Below are 20,294 nucleotides of genomic sequence, written 5' to 3'. Positions count from 1 at the left end.
GCAACTTATTTTGTTTCATTTATGTGCTAAATCTTGCCTTATGACCTTTACAGGATGTATGTCACTCTGTACATTTTAGAAAACATTTTTTCTGTTGCTATCCCGTAGCGAAACATGGGTATTAGCTAGTCTATTTATATTATGAAGTAATAAAAAGTCTCTTTATAAGGTATGTGTGCATTATTAAAATAACTAGACTAGTTAAGTTATAGTAGCATAAAAATTTAAAACAAAATCGTTAATTACAATTACTTTTATGATATTAATTGTCAATAAAATTCATGATTGTGGCAGATCTACAAAGAATTTAAAATTTTGTAGTTTGTAAACATGAAAAATTCAGCATGTAGCTAAAACCATTAAACAATAAAAAATGTTTTTATACAGTGTTAAAAAAAATTATCAGAACAAATATTTATATTTTTTAAATTCCACACTATTACTTACCTGTCTACACTTCTCTGTTGTGATGTCTTCCTGCAATGTGATCACACCAGGAACTGGCTTGATGGGGACCAGATCCACTCCTGAGATACAAGTGATAATGTTTAAATGGATGTTGTAAACTTGCTTCATTTATATACTAAGTACTTACTAAGCAAAAAGGTCAGCAGTATACACACAGAGAACATGTCTGCCAATGACTGCATCTCCTCTGCAGTGACACCATGGACCAATTTTAATAGGTTTAAGAGTAACAGTTGGTACACAAGTAAATATTTTGAGACTACAACCAGACTCCCTAAAATATTATGCTAGATGAGCTGTTTTGAAAACAAATAATTTTTAAATGTGTGAAAATATATATCATTTTGCTATGTAACAAGGAGATTTTTTTTTATTATAGAGCTTATTTTGAATGATTAAGACAGGAGTGGGGCATAAACTATTTGTTATACCTCAGGTGCATGCAGCTTTCCAAAAATCAGAAATTAAGTACTGTATTTCAAAATGTGAACAAAACATAAAAACTGTTATATTCAGTGTTTTATTTATTATGTAATGTGTCTAGCAATGGTGCTCCCCACAAACAACATTAGTTAAAAACTGATTAAATGAACAGTGTTTTTCTAAAATAAAAGGATGTACCCATATATTTTGAATTGTGTCATGAGTCATGCCACGCTGATGCCTTCTTTGGCAGCAACAGGCACAAAGCAAGGACTAATTATGAAGGAGACACCAATCCACCAAAGAGTACACTGATGCCCAAATCTACACTAGGACAATTTAATGTCAACAATTAAAACGGTGTGCATTTCTTTGGGATGGGGGTAGAAAAACTTAAATCTGTTTTCAGTTAATGTGACCCCTAGACCTCCAAAACGTATCTGTGGTGCACATTTGATTGGTTTTCACAGCAGCACACAAGTTAGTCCTTGATTTTCATTAGATTCGAGAAGTGAAAAATTCATCAAAAATCTTTTTGTAAATATTTGCCATGATAATAAAATATTTAAAGAGATACACCTTGACCTCATTGGCAGATAAATACACATTGCTTGTGCTTTGGAATTGGTCAGTGAGATATTTTACTGTAACCCAATGCGTTATTCTCTAAGCATAACCTATATTAATACTTGAACTATATAAATCATGTAAATTATTTTTTGATTTAAAGACAATATTTGGTACAATTATATGCTTTACAAAGTCACAATCATAGTCTATTTAAAAATTACTAAAAAAAAAAAAAAACTGGACAGAAAATTGTATTCAAGCAATATGCCAATGGGAAAATGGGATTCAAATATCATGCTGATTTAAATTCAAAACTACTAGTATCAAATATAAAAAAAGAATCCATTTAAACATTTTAAATAGCATCATAAAGAAACCTTGAAATCTTAATCTTATCTGTATTTCTTGTACATTTAGCCTAAAGACTGAACACGCCTGATGCATACTACTTACCAACAATGAGACTGGATACAGGCATGAATTTGGAAGCCACTTGGAGCCTGAGAAGAAAGTAAATCACAATTCATAAAAGTATAGCTTCATTCTCTAACTTACGCACTCACACTACCACTGCTAAGCAAACAAAGCACAAGACATGGCTTCTTCTTATCCTCCCTTCCAGTTTGCACTGAGTTACCAATCAGGCTGATATATATATATATATATATATATATATATATATATATATATATATATATATATATATATATATATATATATATATATATATATATATATATATATATATATATATATATATATATATATATATATATATATATATATATATATATAAATATATATATATATAAATATATAAATATATATATTTTACATTAATATAATAAACTGCTCAAAAAAATTAAAGGAACACTTTGAAAACACATCAGATCTCAATGGGAAAAAGAAATCCTCCTGGATATCTATACTGATATAGACTGGGTAATGTGTTAGGAACGAAAGGATGCCACATCGTTTGATGGAAATGAAAATTATCAACCTACAGAGCCCTGAATTCAAAGACACCCCAAAAATCAGAGTGAAAAAATTATGTGGCAGGCTAGTCCATTTTGCCAAAATTTAATTGCAGCAACTCAAAACTGTACGCAGCACTTTGTATGGCTTGCTTCTAATGAGATGACAGATGGTGTTGTGGGGGATCTCCTCCTAGATCTTTACCAGGGCATCACTGAACTCCTGGACAGTCTGAGGTGCAACCTGGTGGCATTGGATGGACCAAAACATAATGTCCCAGAGGTGTTCTATTGGATTTAGGTCAGGAAAGTGTGGTGGCCAGTCAATGGTATCAATTCCTTCATCCTCCAGGAACTGCCTGCATACTCTCACCACATGAGGCCAGGAATTGTCGTGCACCAGGAGCCACTGTACCAGCACAGGGTCTGACAATGGGTCCAAGGATTTCATCCTGATACCTAATGGCAGCCAAGGTGCCTTTGTCAAGCCTGTAGCGGTCTGTGTGACCCTCCATGGATATGCCTCCCCAGACAATCGGTAACCCACCACCAAACTGCTCATGCTGAATGATGTTACAGGCAGCATAATGTTCTCCATGGCTTCTCCAGACCCTTTCACTTCTGTCACGTTCTCAGGGTGAACCTGCTCTCATCTGTAAAAAGCACAGGGCACCAGTGGTGCATCTGCCAATTCTGGTGTTTCTATGGCGAATGCCAATCGAGCTGCATGCTGCTGGGCAGTGAGCTCAGGGCCCATTAGAGGACATGGGGCCCTTGGGTCACCCTCATGAAGTCTTTCTGGTTGTTTGGTCATTGGACATTCACACTAGTGGCCTGCTGGAGTTCATTTTGTAGGGCTCTGGCAGTGCTCATCCTGTTCCTCCTTGCCCAAAGGAGCAGATACTGGTCCTGATGATGGGTTATGGACCTTCTATGGCCCTCTCCAGCTCTCCTAGAGTAACTGCTTGTCTCCTAGAATCTCCTCCATGCCCTTGAGACTGTGCAGGAGACACAGCAAACCTTCTGGCAATGACACGTATTGATGTGCCATCCTGGAGAAGTTGGACTACCTGTGCAACCTCTGTAGGGTCCAGATATCGCCTCATGCTACCAGTAGTGACACTGACTGTAGCCAAATGCAAAACTAGTGAAAAAACAGTCAGAAAAGATGAGGAGGTAAAAATGTCAGTGGCCTCCACGTGTTAAACCATTCCTGTTTTGGGGGTCATCTCATTGTTGCCCCTCTAGTGCATCTGTTGTTAATTTCATTAACACCACAGCAGCTGAAACTGATTAACAACCCCCTCTGCTACTTAACTGACCAGATTAATATCCCATAAGTTTCATTGACTTTATGCTATACTCTGATTAAAAAGTGTTCCTTTAATTCTTTTGAGCATTATATATATATATATAGTATATTAATATAAATATAAAGTATTTATTATGTCTATGGTCCCGCCAAAAACGCGCATTCCTACATAAATTACGTAGCCTGCAACACGCAAACAATGCAGAGCGTGCCGGTAGTAGCTTAGATTACTATCAATATGTCTTTCTCAACACTGAAACGTAAAATTGCCAATGAAAACCGTAAGTTTAACCCTGCCTGGACTGACAAATACTTGTTTATTTTACTGCCACATCCAAACCGATGTGCTTAATTTGTAACGAGTGCGTTGGAGTATTTAAAGATTACAATGTGCGGAGGCATCATGTTGAGAAACACCACACTTTTCGCACCAATTTTCCAGAGGGATCTCAAGAGAGGGCTGCAAAAGTGCAGAGTTTGATTGCATCTTACAACCGAGCAGTACTACCATGGTGCGGTCATTCACAGCCCAAGAGAGATAATGCAGCATCCCTTCGTGTTTCCTGGATACTGGCAAAAAAGAAAAGGCCATTCACAGACTCTGAAACCGTGAAGGACTGTATGCTGGCTGTCGTGGATGAGGTGATAAATGATGATAAAATTAAAATGAGCGTGGTATCTGCTATAAAAAAACTACCCCTGTCAGATACTTCAAACATTCGTAGGGTTGAAATTTTGCTGCAGATGTGTATGAAACGCTGTTAGGAGACCTGATGAAAGCTGATACTATGTCTATAGCAGTAGATGAGTCCACAGACAAAACTGATACTGCTCAGTTGTGCATATATGTCCGTTTTTTTGATGGCAAATGCTTCCGAGAGGAGCTGCTCGGCCTACTGCCGTTAGAAGGACACACAACTGGCGATATAGTCTTTGGGAAAATTTCTGCCTTTTTTAAAGACAGTGGTCTGGATATGAAGCGTGTCTGCATGCTTGTGACAGATGGGGCTCCGTCCATGACAGGGAAAGTGAATGGTTTGGCAGCACGTTGGTCCGCTGTTGCACCTCAGTTGATCTCCTTACACTGCATTGTGCATCAGGTGGTGTTGTGCGCAAAACTAAGCGGGCGCAAAACGACAATGGACAGCGTTATGGCTATAATTAATTTTATTGCTCCACATCAAGCCTCCAACACCGCTTATTCCGCATGCTGCTGTCAGAAATGTCTGCTGAGCACCACAACCTTCTTTTGCATAATGACGTGAGGTGGCTGTCCAAAGGCAAAGCACTGGAGCGTTTCTGCGGTCTCAGAGAAGAGATCATAACTTTCCTCCGCGCAGCAAGCAAAAAGGCAAAACGCACTTGAGTCGCATACTGGACGACAACTTCATGGCCGATGCCTGCTTTCTGAGCGACATATTCAAACACCTGAACGATCTCAATTTGGGACTACAAGGCAGAGACAAAACTGTCATCGACCTTGTGGAACAGATGCGCGCATTCCAAGTTAAACTGGACCTTTTCGCAAATGATTTGAGCACAGGCGAATGCTGCATTTTCCGACACTCCGCAAATGCATCTCATCCCCCGCACAAATCACGGATGTGATGACAGATTTCATTGTGATGTTGAAAAATAACTTTGCTGGTCGATTGGATGGACTTGATCTGCCCACAGAGTTGGCCGTTTTTGTCAGAGACCCGTTCACTGTTGCAATAGAAGGGGACTTATCCGCCAGAGCTAAGAAACTGGTCCCTTCCATTGACGAGGGGAAATTCACACTCGAACTTGTTGACATGCAGTCATCTGTAACCATGGCACAGGAGCTTTCCACTAACGGGCCTGCAATGTTTTGGACTGATGTCAACGCACATCAGTTCCCTAACATTAAGAAAGTAGCGATCGTCATGCTCAGTATGTTTGGATCAACATATACATGTGAGTCAAGTTTTTCACACATGAACTCCATAAAAAGCAACTCTCATTGCTCCCTGACTGACCATACTCTCCACCAATGCCTTCGAATTGCATTGACAACTTACGAGCCTAAAGTCACTGCTCTCGTTCAAAACAAAAAATGTCACTTCTCCCACTAAGTCAGCAGGGTAACTGTAGCCTACAATACATCAATATAATGTGGGATGCGTAACAGAGGCATGCCTAATCACACATGGTGATTTAAAATATGTTCCCTCAGTGTTATAGTTGTGAATACTGTGCACTTTTTATTTTATGCACTTTGAGATGTTCCTGGGTCAAATGTGTGCAAGTTGTTTATTTTGTTTCAAAAGGAAACAATGTTATTTCTAATAGCCTACTACTGTGCACTATTTTGTTTTATGCACTTTGTGATCAGATAGGTCAGATATGTAGCCTAGGTCAGTTTTTTTTCTTTTGTAAGTGGAAAAAATAGGGGCTACCTCAGATTCTGTTAATTCAGCTCTTTTGTATGCACCTTTTGCTCTGCAGACTGACCAAAGTTAAAAGAGAAACAACAAATAAACCTTATGTTTTTCAATAAATTTGTTTGTGTTGGTTTTAAAATTTGTCATTACGAGCTGCTTTGCCGCTAAAATGACTGGCCCAGCTAACCTTCTTGGTTTGACAATCTGGCCCAACTGAATTTGTAATTGAATAGCCCTGCCTTACAGCTTACTTACAAAAGTTAAGTAGGTTTCATTTCGAAATTCTACGCATAACGGTCATAACTGGAACCTACTTACGTACATATAGCTCGGTCACGGTGTGAGGCGGAGTTGCGTCCCCCATTATCACGCCTCCCACGTAATTGAGTGCCTGCCCATATAAGGCTGTCCGTCAGCAGCAATCCAACAGACACGCTGCCACTAAATATTCGCGGGTGAAGGACTGTGCTTATGCAAACGAAGATGAGATGGTCAGGGATAGACTAGTGTTTGGCACAAACTCAGCGAAAGTGTGAGAGAAACTTTTAAGTGTCGGGTCTGAGCTAACATTAAATAAAGCCGTGGACATCGCAAGATCGTACAAGATAGCACAAGCACAGCTGAGAACCTTTGATGCATGTACTCCGAGCGGCTCACGTGAACTGACTGTGAATGCAGTATGCAGACAAAAAGAAAGAGCTCCAAAGAGCGCTGAACAAAAAATGCATTACACAATTGAGACGGCAGCAAAAGAATATGAAGCGACTGATGCATACACGCATATTCATAAGTTCACCTACTGCGGAAACAAACCACAAGGTGGAAAGACTCAATATCCAGCTAAAGGAAGACAGTGTAAAAAATGTGGTAAATTGAACCACTTCGCTAAAGTTTGCAGGACTGGGAAAGGTAAACCCGTGCATGCAGTGTGTGATGTCTCAGATAAAGAGGAAAACGAGCTGTTTATTGATGCAGTAGGAAAGGAACAGCCCTCTGACGCCGAACAAGCCTTTGCAGACATATCAATAGGAAAGCAAGGTGTAAAGCTTAAGTTTAAATTACGTTCATAGACACGCTGCCGCTAAACAGCAGGCAAATCCACAACTTAATACCGGGAATGCCTGTAAAACATCTTAGATTCACGAGTACTGATTTGGGTAGTGATCACTTCAATGAATGAAACCTGTTATCTTTACAACGATTGACAACGAAGATCAGATGGTCAGGGATAGACTAGATAAACACGGAATGTAACTTGAACACAACACATCCTCCAAATACGAACCTGATTGAAAAAAATAATGATAATCAAATCCTTGATGACAGCAACATTCATAACAGTCACAAAACAATTACAATGACAATCATGTTACGTTATTTTTAAAATGTTTCCTTTTCTTTTTCATAACTTCTTTAACACAGTACTTCTTCGCTGCGAAGTTTGGGTATTTTGTTAGTCTGCAATAAATAGTAGTAGTTAATGCTTTTTATTTAACTTTATACATGGACATTCATTGAGCTGTACATTCATGGATTGGCTGTTCTTCTGTGATATTTAAAGCACTGTGATGTCCCAACATTGATGGATTAAAGGCCAGAAGTCCACATGACTGTCATCATTAAGTCCTTCCATGTAAAGCCTGAATACAATGAGGACTGACTGTGAGGTCACTTATGTTAGGTAGGATGCCTAGAGGGGGCTGGGTGGTCTCGTGGCCTGGAAATCCTGCAGATTTTTTTTTTTTTCTCCAGCTGTCTGGAATTTTTTTTTTTGTTTTTTCTGTCCTCCCTGGTCATCAGACCTTACTTTTATTCGCTGTTAATTAGTGATCCCTTATTTTAAATCTTATGTATTTTGTCTTTTTTCTCTTTCTTTATCATGTAAAGCACTTTGAGCTACATTATTTGTATGAAAATGTGCAATATAAATAAATGTTTTTGTTGTTAAATCTGCTCTTACGAATTTAACAAGTATTGATAATTTGGCTCTTTGTCTGGTCAGGGAGAATTTTAAATCAAAACCTACCATCACAAATGTAATCCTTCTCAGATATCATTAACAGATTTGGTTAGATTAGGGGTTCCCAAACTTCAAGTTAGGCCCCCCAAAAAGGTTGCACTATATGGTTACGGCCCCCACTAATCTTAGTTGCAGCTAACAGGAGTCATAATGCATGATTCTGCATAATAGCAGACCTATTAATCAAAGCAAATGCTTAAAAATGCAGCAGACTACTGGCACATATGTGATTCAATGTCTCAAAATATCTCTAACCTTATTTCTTGGTGTACCACCTCCAGGTATTGAAATATTTAGAAGTACCTCCATTTTCCTACAGTCTCAAATTATTATGCACTGAACTCTTACTAGGCACAACTAAAAGTAATATTTGTAATATTTAATAACTACAACCCCTTTCCCTATTATTGCAATTGGGGATTTTAACAAGTGATTACAGTGTGTTTTTTTGTGTGATTGTGTACATTTTTTTATTTATATTAAATGCATTTTTAATTATTTAACAGTGTGTTTTTTTGTGTGATTGTGTACATTTTATTTTTTTATTTATATTAAATGCATTTTTAATTATTTAAAAAAATGTAGGAACAGTAGCATGGTTTCATGAGGAATAAAAATTAGAAATCCCTAAGTTTCTAAAATTTTAATACACAAAAATTACTTATAGAAGAGAGGTTGGGAACATGTGCTGATAGCACAATGCTGCACCACCACATAACGAAGCACCTGGGGCCTCATGTATAAACGGTGCGTACGCACAGAAATGTTGCGTAAGAACTTTTCCACGTTCATATCGCGATGTATAAAACCTACACTTGCCGTAAAGCCACGCACTTTTCCACGGTACCTCATGCCTTGTCGTACGCAAGTAATCCGCTCGGTTTTGCAGAATGGTGGCACCCAGCGTCAAAGCAATGCTACTGTTCCTGTGTGGTTACTCATTATTTTCCTAACGCAGCTTTATAAATACACTGAAACTAACCGCATATTGTTTATTAGTGTAACGCATCTGATTGTAATTAACCTGTAACAATATAATGGTCCAGGGAACAGCCATAGTATTCCAAATACCATAACTGCTTTAGTGTTCTTACTCTCACTTCTTCTTCTTCTTCCAGCTCCTCCCATTAGGAGTTGCCACAGCGGATCATCTTTTTCCATATTACTCTCACTGCACCACTCGGAGTATTTATATCACTGTATCTGAGTGTGAATCACAGCAGCAGCTGATCGGAAAGAGAATTATCGGTATACAGTTTCATGGACATGCTGTCTCAGCCACTGCAAAACGTTTTAAAGCCTTTCCTGTACACACCTCGCGGTTCAGAAACAGTTTCATCCCAAGAACTTTAAATGCACTCAATCAATTGCACCTTGTAGAACTGTTTGTACTTATAAGTACAATCACCCCACTGTAAACTTGCACTATAGTTATAATATCGCACAACCTGAGCCACTTTATAAAGCGTGTATTTACATATGATCACGATATCATTTTTAAGGTGAAATGCAGCAAAATATGTTTATTAAATTATACAGATAAAACTTTAACTTCATTTAAATAATCTATATTCTTCACTGGGAGTGTCGTTAAGGATAGAATAATTAAACATGTACTACGAAGATATTTCAATGTTCCTTAAACGTTTTGAAGAATCGGCGCTAAGCTTACAGATGGCTTAACTTCTATTACAGAGCTGATTGTGTGGCGATCGGTTACTTGGGGAAAGAAAAGCACTGACTGCAGTGACGGCTACGCCAATATATATTGAATATAAAACAGAAAGAGAAAATAACAACACAGCTAAAAGCACAGCGACAAATTTCGGCAAAAGGTAAATGCTTGTGTCATGAGCATGAGGCGGCTATGCAGTGTCTGCAACGGACGTGGCCATCCACCGTGCATAAGCTACCTTACTGACATTGGCGGGCAAGGGAGCCACCGATTCTTCCTCTGCCCAGTGCCACCACAAGCCTAGAGCCGCCCCTGAGTACTGCTGCAATAAATTATTTCATCGAAGTGAAACACATGTTTAATAACGTGCTTTAACTCCTATCATCATGAAAATGATTTCACGTATACATCTCAGTATTTTAGTTATTCAGAGAGCTGTAATATCACGAATGTAATGGATTCTGTGTCCAGTTGGAGGAAGAGAGCCGGTTTAAGAAGCAAGTAGTGATTCACGCACATAGGCACATAGAAGATCAAATACAAAACAAAGCATTTAACGTGCTACTTTAATTACGATGTGATTTGAGAAACTGGTTAATTAAACGATTTTAAGATGAAGTTTATGATGTTCTACTTTAATGACAAAATAAACTACGTGATTAAAGTGGAAATGTCGAGATTGAAGTTGACATTTCGTGCTTTTTCCCCACTGTGTGCCTTTTTTTCTCTGTACCCTAATAAGCTTTCATATGACACTCAGACAGTGGGCTACAACTCGGCTTTTCACGGGGACTTTGATATGTGACTTCTTTTTGTATTTCTGGCACTGTGCGATTTTGTGAACGTGAGCTTTCAAGTTTCTCCAACATGCTATGTCACTCGATCAACTTCCTTTTGTTGATTATACCACGGTTTATTTGAACAAATAGTATGTTTTTCTTTCCCTCCACTTGGTATTCGCTGAAATTCTTATATTTTCCCCCGTGCTTTTCCCATTGTCTTTTCACAGAAGGCTGAGCTTAAGGGCAATTTTTATTGATTTGCAAATTCAAAGAGGCGTAATTCTAGGAGGATTTGGGGCGTTACATAATGCACGTGCACGAGCGTTACTTTTCACGCTGATTGGGATTTATGTAGTGGAAGAATGTGGAAGTTGGAGTACGCACAGATTCCTGCATCTGGATTTTTCTGTGCGTAAGCACATTTCGGCTTTTGTGCTTACGCCATGTTATAGTGCGAGTTCTACGCACGGCGTTATACATGAGGCCCCTGGACTGGGACCCAAGTGAACCAGGTGACACCTCTGCACAACACTGCAACAGTGCAAGTTTTTTTTGTTTTTTTTTTCCTGCTAATTTATGGTGGCTGTAGTGCCAATCCTGCCTCCAACCCCCAAGTTTTCCTGGTAAGATGGAGGTCTGCTTGCAGGGCTAGATGCAGATTAACATCATATCCAGGACAGAGCAATTGCAGGTTAATGTCCCTTGCTCAAGGGCCCAACAGAGTAGAGTCACTTCTGTCTTCAGAGCCACCACTCACACACATATGAATCCAGATCATAAGATGTACAAAATTCTGATCAAAAATGGAGATGAACAACTTAAGTTACATATAACTTCAGGTCAAAAAATAGGAAAACAACTCAAATCCTGAAGGTTAAGTGTCTTTATATTTTTAAAGGTCATTATTTTCAAAGTCGGGCAATTTTTAACTTTAAGCGTAGTACTTCCACCTATTCCTGAATTTATTTTTAAAGGACGGATGAGGGCTACCAAACATTGTCAAGTCCATGAAAAAAAAAATTGTGTTCTACTGTTGATTAATATTAATAAACAGTTCTAAAAATGATGGTACTGTAGACAAATTCCCCAAAATTAAAAAGCTTGCAACACTGGACAACTAGACAAGAGAGAGAGAGAGAAACACATAGATGTTAAAAATCGATTGATCTTGTGCATGGGTCCTTAACAGTCTAAATACTGGCATGGACTAGCTCAAAGAGGAAGGGGAAGTGAGAGGGAACTGTTCACTTGGAGCCAATATGAGCACTGGAAGAGCTTGATTTGTCACATGTTATGGACATGTAAGAGGAGAATGGGGATGGGAAAGACAGCAGTGGAGTCTAATACCAGGAGTGGCATGACAATGAGTGGTGAATGAAGTGCGGCTGAGCATGAAGACTCGGGGTCAGCTGCTGTATAACTGATCCATTTAACTTCCACTTTTTACCTGTTGCATTTTTTTTTTCCTCACGTGCCCCTTACAGCTGTTTGTGTACCACACAGATTGAGGACTGCTGCTCATGTGTATAACTAAATTGATCCTATTAACCTTAAACTGCAATATAGTATCAATAAACCATGACTGCAGTACATTAAGCTTGATCACAATATTTGAGTAAAATCACATGAACAGTGCGAAAATGTCCATACAGTCATGACTCAGTATTTGGACTGTGGAACAATTTTCAATGGATTTGAAACAAAGCAATTGAACGTGACTGTTCGTGACGGTTGCTGTGTGAATACCTTTGACTTGAGATAGCCCCACAAGAAGAAATCACACGGAGCAAGATTAAGTGAACATGAAGGCCACCAGACATCGTCACGCCACTTGCATGGATCTCCATGCTGTATGACACCAGGCATCCACCACATCCATTTCCTCCAGCTGGTGCTGCAAAAAGATCTCTAGCACTTCAATGTAATGCTCTGAATTGATGGTGACTGTTGCTCTCCCCTCCTCAAAACAGTAAGGGCCTACAATGACAAATTCTGCAATGGCGCACCAAACTGTAACATGCTCACTGTGCCGGGGTCCCTGACGAAGTTCACAAGGGTTGGTTTTAACCCAATAGTGAAGGTTTTGCTTATTTACGCAACCATTCAAATGAAAATGTGCCTTGTTGCTACAAATGACGATGACATCTCTATCAAGTTTGCCAAATGTTTGTGCACAACTCTCTATGGCTCTCCCAGCGAGTTCTGGCACTACCATCATTTTGTATGGATGGAAATTACGTGTTGAAAATGCCTAAGGCAGAAGCATGTTTGCGCACTAAACGTCTAGGAGATTGCAAAATTGATACCCTTACAGCTTGGATGTTTTCAGATGATCATACAGTCCGAGGATGGCCTGGAGATTTTCTGTTCAATGTTGTACCTATCTGTGTAAATGCTGAAGTGCGTTCAGAAGGCCCACTGCGTAGTGATGATGGATTCGCTGTTTTTGAAGATGGCTTCAACAGCGAAAGCACGGTGCTCATCGAACCAAAGGACCCAACCCACTCGGCTGCCTCTACCTCGCCCAATGACATTGAGAAATGTGGTACTTCATTGTGGCTCACCCTGTACTTATGGTCCTGACTGTAGTACTGCTCCATTGATGAATCATTCAAATTGCACAAGTCCAATAATGTTTAGCTGCTTGCATTATATATTATTCATGCTATGCAGCACTACAAGTCATTTGAGTCTTTCTCAACATGCTTATTCGAAATGGGGCCAAAGCACATATTGATTATACACCCATCATTATACTATAGTTAAGGATGGGGTTGTAAGAGCGTTATACTAACCAGCAGTAAATAGAAACCATAAGGCAGAGATGTATTGCAGTAGGTGCAAGGTCCCTAGTTGGGAGTTTTTATTGTGTATATCATGTGGCAAAGCATACAAGCCGTTTGGCTCTTCAGCAAAGCCCCTGAACTGCAGAGTTCCTGAAATCTGCAGCTATACTCTTCGCATACAGTTACAGTTCTGGCAGACATGGTCTTGCAAAGGCTTCCTACCAACGATGGTGCTAACAGCAGTACGGTACATAACACCATCACACAATCCTCACATCAAGCACTTACCAGCCTCCAGGTGCTGCACATAGATCCACCAGAGCTCGTGCTTTCTGCAGAAACTGAAACTTGCGATTCAGCTGAATTAATTTAAAGGAAGAACGAGAGCGGTAACCTAAGAGACAGAAAAAATACAATGTCAGAGGGAGAGAGAAGTTAATTACTTTAAGCTTTGATTACTAAGCTTAGTCTTGAGAAAGGCCAAAGACCCTAACCTGCAACTCAGATGGTTTCTTAAGCATAAAAATTCTTGTTCTTAATGAAATAGCTGGCTTAACAATATGATTTTTGCTGCCCAAGGATTCTACAGTTTGAAATTGGGTTGGGAAATACTGAGTGGACTATGCTGTGATACAGCATGAAAAAATATATAATGCCTAAAGAAGAAATCATATCTCTATATTATAAAAAAAAATCCTGGGAGGGAGAGAGACTAGGGAGACAAGACGTTATCTTCTCGGAAGACAATCTGACGTCCCGTGAGAGACACTTTAGCATCATGCAAGACAAGGCAGTGAGACATTTAAAACAAGTTCATGGACATCTAACCTCGCAGTTGTTGAAATGCTTTTGGCAGAAGTCATGTGCTCCCAGTTCTTAAAACAACGACAAGCAGAACACGCAGCTTGCCAGCAGCAGCAGGAAGCCAGCAGATAATCTGACCGCTTCTCCTTAGCGTGCGTTCAAAACCCCTGACCCCCTTTTTAAAACACAAGCAGCAGAGATGCGAAGTGGCAAAAGGAAAGCTGCTGTACAGACTTTGAAATGATCGATGCAAAGCCTGAGAAGCAGAAAACGCAGCTCACCAGCAGCAACAAGCCAGCAGATGATTCGACTGCAACTCCTTAGCGTGTGTTCAGCACCCCCTCCACAACGCGAGCGGCAGAGACATGAAGTGGCAAAAGGACAGCTGCTGTACAAGCTTTTAAATGGTCGATGTGCAGCGTGACAAAAAGAACACGCAGCTCGCCAGCACCAGCAACAGAAAGACAGCAGATAATCTGACGGCATCTCCTTAGCATGTGTTCAGCCACCCTTCCCCTTCACAACATGAGCAGCGTTATATGTCCTGCGAACAACGGGACCATGCACGGGGGCGGAAATAAAGGTCAAGTATTTTTTTTTTTTTTTTTACAAAAGTTTTAAAGTAAAAGTAAAAATAATGCATATGTAACAATTCCCATGAAAATAACAATCTCTTTAAATTGTATATCCGGTAAACCAAATCCGAGGGTGGGCGAGCAAAGCAAGCAGGGGGCGGAGCCCCTAGTTTTAATACAAATTTGAAAGATATATAGTTCAAAATTGTGGACAACTTTTACTGCAAATGGACCAGATCCTGAAGGTTTCTCTCTTTAACTCTCCTAAATCTGAGTAACAGCTGTCAGAATAACAACATTCAAATCTGCATTCCATATGCTGTACATTTGCATTCCAGTCTATTCTATAACTGAAAAGAAATTTCAGAATATCCCCAATCAGCATTGCTTTATTTGTGAGTAGGACTGGGTAAAAACATTGATTTTCCGGTCAATCATATTTTTTTGTTTAAATGATTCGATTCTCAAAGTCTCAAGACTGATCTTGTGAATCTCTATCCTGCTCTAATACTATAGTATATGCAGATTTTTGCTTCTGTTCATTTTTGCCATTATATACCTGTTAAGGCTTTCTATGAAGAAAGCACTTTTCTATCTAATATGCACCTTCAACACTTAAATAAGAAGTGTGGACTTCCTACAGATTCAAACGGTCTGTCGGTAAAGAACAACTGGATAAAAGCAAAACCATATGTTAGTTGTGGAGCTTAGAAGTTAAGTATTGATATAACACAACAAATTTTAGAAATCACTTGCTCCAATGTCACCCAAAATTGTAATGTCAGTCGAAAATCCAAATGAGCAGAGCCTAAAACAATCCACACTGGAAAGGGAGGAGATCCCCAAGATTCCATTTAATTCACCTTGTGTCCAAAACATAACTATCTATAGCAGTTTTTATCTGTTGGTGAAAACAAGGCCTTTTGGCAAATGATACAGGTTTTTGAACTGTGGTATGCTATACCAACCAGAATTGTCCAGTTTACTGTCCGTTATGTGTGCATCAGTGAATACTGTAAGTGCAGAGGGGAAGGATAATGGAGAGAGACCAAAGCCCCAAGACAGAAATCTCCTGTTTACAAACCACATACATCTGGGACATTTTACATTTAAAAATGAGGAAAGAAGGGAAAACAAGAGAGGCAAGGAGAGAGAGAGAGAGAAAGGAAAAGAAGACAATTTACCACTCATCTACAAACTCATCACTGCTATTTATTGCTGAATTCAATTGCCTGCTTTTTCAATTACTGATCCTACATCACAACAACCACAGCTGAGGAACCCCGGGGTTCGAATTCATTCAAACCATTGCCAGGACTTTTATGGTGAGGTCATTTTGTTGTTGGGAGGAAGCAAAATATCACCACTGCCAGTTTCAATACCGCCGGACTTTATTTTGGGACACATTTTTCACCACATTTTCAACTGCTGTGTTTATCCAATCCAGGTTTATACTTGTGTTGTGCACTTTTGTTTCTTGTTTAGGGGCAAGGGAGGGTTTAATGTAAATATTTGTACTCATATATAGTAATTAGTCACCAGTGTTTTTGGGATAAGTGGTGTTTTATGCACATATATATTTATTATTGAATATCTGTCTGTCTTTTCATTTTTCCAATATATCAGTGTTTAATTTTATATATCTATTTACTGTTTCTGGTTATTTTATTGTGTTGGGAAAAATAAGACAACTTGTAAGGAGTATGGCTTGTTATTAGAGCAGGAAACGGGTAATCTAAGGAATAAGCCTTGGTAGTGTAGTGGCCGGTCTTGGGTAAGTGGTCAGCCATTACAAGTGGAAAAAGTAGCCCTAGCTTGCAACAGCTCAACATCCAGGGCAGTAGATTTCTATGAAACGATCATGTCACTATATTAAAACTGACTGTTGCAGACAAGCTCACTGCATGCCAGTTAGTGTTAGCAACGTCGCTGCCTATGCAGTACACAGCACTGCTCAGATGGCTGTTGTTCCAAAAACCTTTGTAGCATTTCCGATGAATGTTTCATCGTGTGACTGCATCAAGTCCAATAAATATTGCTTCTCTTTAAGCAGATGGCTTGTTGTACTGTTACGGTGCAAAAAGTCTGCAACACGCTTTTTCTCCCGCAAAGCTAAGAATCAAGCACCTTGGCACTTTTATTCAAGTGAGTGGTACACACTTCTCTCTATGCGGTCAACTGTGAAAAAGTTTTCAGAAGGGCAGACTTCGTCACTATATTAAAATGATTAAAATGATGCCTTGTGCAGTACACAACAATGGAAAAAGTGCATGACGACACGGGCAGATGGGGAGTGTCTGATGATTGCATATAGCCGAAGTTACTGGTCTTTACCATTCTTTCCTCTGCATGTCCTGCACGGTGAGATGAAGTCGTCAGATGGGGTTGTATGGATTGATTCTGAGCGAATCTCCATATTGCTTCTCGAGGATCGAACCCGACCTTAAGCAGATGGCTTGTTGTACTGTTACGGTGCAAAAAGTCTGCAACACGCCTCTCCCGGCAAAGCAAGAGAGCAACTGTGAAATTTTCAGAACAGACTTCGATATTAAAATGAGCTTGTGCACAAAGCAGCTGACATGAAAATCTCCATAAACTGCACCGTTCAAACCATATTAGTGGTTTTGGTAGTCACAATGGCCGTTCTTTTTCTTTTATGTTACATTCACACAATGGCACTGTCAACAAGCATCAGCTCTAAAAAGATTACTTTTTGTCTGAGGAGGAAGTATAAACACATATTTTTAAAAAACTTAACGCAACTGTTACACATGAGCAATGGAAGATATGTGTAACATATAGAATTATAGGAAGACACAAGTCTTCCTGCTGTATCTTTAATTTCAACTAATTCAAAATTATTTTAAATGTCCAATAGGGGAATATATTTGGCTAACAGTTTAGTTGAAGGGTGTTTACATGGAGATTCATAACACACAAATAGGTTACTGAATAACATCATTTAAGAAGCAATATTCAATTATTGTATTATAATGTTATTCACCAAGATGATATAGATATTTTATAAAGTAGATGCTATGGAAATTGTATTAAAATAACTAGCCCCACATAATATGTGTGGAGTCTGATGTGGTGATACAAGTTAGTTAAATTTGGTGAATTTTGATTTTTTTTTAAATTGCAATTAAATTGTGATTCAGATCTTTCAAGCACTGGTTTAAACTGTTCATTACAAATTAAGTGTTTCTTCTTAAATGTCACTTCATGCTTATGCATATGTTATGAAATCACTATGCAGACACCCTTCAAATAAAGTTTCAAAAATATTGTGCTCTATGCATGGTTATCTCTGAAAAAGTCACCACTTCAAATACATCAATACATGCTATTTCATTCAAGATAAAATCAATACTGAATCGGAACATTGTGAATCATAATCAAATCGGGACATCAGTGCCAATACCCAGCCCTATTCATGAAACTACTATTTAACATTTCAGGAAGTTTAACATCTCCATCTCTTACTCCCATCAACAAGCTATTTTTATTTTTCAATGAACAACTACTATTGTCATTAATTAGTTGTTTGGTTAATGACAATGAAGCAGCCCTTTCTTTCAGACATAAGTTGCTCCGTGAAACCCCATTATGGTTTGGTTCCATTCTCCCATTCTAGTGGAGGAGTTGGCCAGTGTCTGTGTGATCTGTAAACATCCGAGTATACTGGGAAGGTGGTGTAAAAAGGCTGATTTACACTTCTGCAGAGAACCTCCTGACTGGAGTGCCAATATGAGAGTGGCACGTATCAAGGGTGCACAACATGATGTGGCAAAGCACAATGAAATAGCAAAAAAGAAGCTACGCTCCAATATCTACCTAATGCATTTTGTAATGTGCACAGCTGTCCAGTACTGTGGGCTATGTGGATATTGCTGGCTGAATTCAGAAGTATTTCATTGGTTTGTTAGAATTAGATCCAAACCTGATAAAAAAAAAAAACTCTGAAGTTGATAAGATTATAAAAATACTTGTCTAGATTAAATTGTAAAGTATTTGTCACTTACACATTTTCTTTCCATCAATGATAGCTGCACATAAAGTACTACAACAAGTAGCAAAAATTTGTTAAACTAAACAAATAGTCCACTGTGAAATATTACAGGCACAATTATCTAGCTACCTGTATAAGAAAACAGTCTGTCTTAAGCGGCAGTCCCGTTTCTATAAAATTATAAATGAAATTATTGGAAACCCCAGTGTTTTAATCTCAAAGATTGACAGTCTGCTGTCCCAGTTCATCTAATGGAATGTCTCCTACAAACTTGTAGCAAACTTTGTGAAGCTTATGCCAAAGTTTTTAAAACAAAAATGATTTTAGAAATAATAATACATCCCTCCAAAATGAATCTTCTTGAACACCAACCAGCATGCTCTTTTTAGAGAATTCAATTTCTGCAATGAAATAGGTTTTCCTGAACTCCACAGAGTAATTTCTCAACTAAATCCATCCACTTATGATCTTAACCCTGTCTTAACAGTTTTTTTTTCCACAAAGTCTCAGTTATAGGAATTGATACTGTATTTAACATAGTTAACTTGTCATTAGATACCGAGGACTTCACAAATAGTCTAAAGGTCTGCAGTAGTAACTCCATCTTAATAAATAAATAAATAAACTTGACACATATTGTTAAGATGTGTTATATTAAGAAAACAAAGTAAATGTGTACACGTGTAGAGTCTTTTCTGATAATCTGTCATGATCACATAAAATGTTGCCAAGGTTGTGTATATTAATGCCCATGATGTTACATCCAAATTTCTGGTGAAATTTATGAACCATTGATTACCAAAAGGTCTGTGCACGTCACTGAATTGGTACATGGCAACACGCACGCTTTTAGAGTGAGAAGATGCCTCGTTTCTTTTCTATATACAGTACAGTAAAATCGCACGATTTTAAACTCGGCACCTGTTTGTTTCGGTACAGTCACTGCGTTCATTAAATAGGCCAAACTCGGTAGCCCTGCTACAAAGATGATTAGAACCGACACTCGTTAATTGCACTGCTGACAATATCCAAGAACTTTCATATGCCTATCTCGTCAAAGGAGCCTAAAACCTACTCCGATTTTTTAATGATTCCTGGACTGTCCTTTCACTCAGATTAGGATATCTACGTGTGCGTCAGCATACGTCCCCAGCATTGAACAAGATAATCTTTCCACCTGACAAACATTGAGACATTCGGCATTTAAAATACATACGTGAACTCGAGCGTATTGGTTTAGGCCGCTTTCCTTCAATTTCATAGCTCTAATGCTTCAACCTTCAAAATCCCACACTTACCCGTCTCCTTGGCCAAATGGTAGAACTTATCCTTCCGAGCTTTTCCTACTTTTAGTTTCTTCCCCATTTTCGCAGATCACTTTTCCTTCAACCTCCAGAAACACTCAGCTCCTTGCACGTGGTGTAAGAGTAGAACTGCCGCGATCAACGCTGACGCAGATAGTAAGAGACAGAATGCTGTGACACCATC

General features: G+C 38.8%; 1 protein-coding gene across 1 annotated transcript in view; it reads right to left on the bottom strand.

Moving 5' to 3' along the window:
• ftsj3 (FtsJ RNA 2'-O-methyltransferase 3) overlaps positions 1–20,275 on the bottom strand; it is a 60,791-nt gene extending 40,516 nt beyond the window's left edge. The window contains exons 1-4 of the mRNA XM_039764496.1: positions 20,105–20,275; positions 13,704–13,809; positions 1,915–1,961; positions 448–527 (exon numbers count right to left, since the gene is read on the bottom strand). Coding sequence (XP_039620430.1) covers positions 448–527; positions 1,915–1,961; positions 13,704–13,809; positions 20,105–20,171 — 300 coding nt within the window. The 5' untranslated portion in view covers positions 20,172–20,275. The remainder of the gene's footprint in view (positions 1–447; positions 528–1,914; positions 1,962–13,703; positions 13,810–20,104) is intronic.
• Positions 20,276–20,294: the final 19 nt, after the last annotated feature.

This window comes from Polypterus senegalus, chromosome 1 (genome assembly GCF_016835505.1).
Source record: "Polypterus senegalus isolate Bchr_013 chromosome 1, ASM1683550v1, whole genome shotgun sequence".
Classification (NCBI taxonomy): domain Eukaryota; kingdom Metazoa; phylum Chordata; class Cladistia; order Polypteriformes; family Polypteridae; genus Polypterus; species Polypterus senegalus.
The sequence above is the reverse complement of the archived record's forward strand: the minus strand, read 5'-3'. Positions and strand labels throughout refer to the sequence as shown.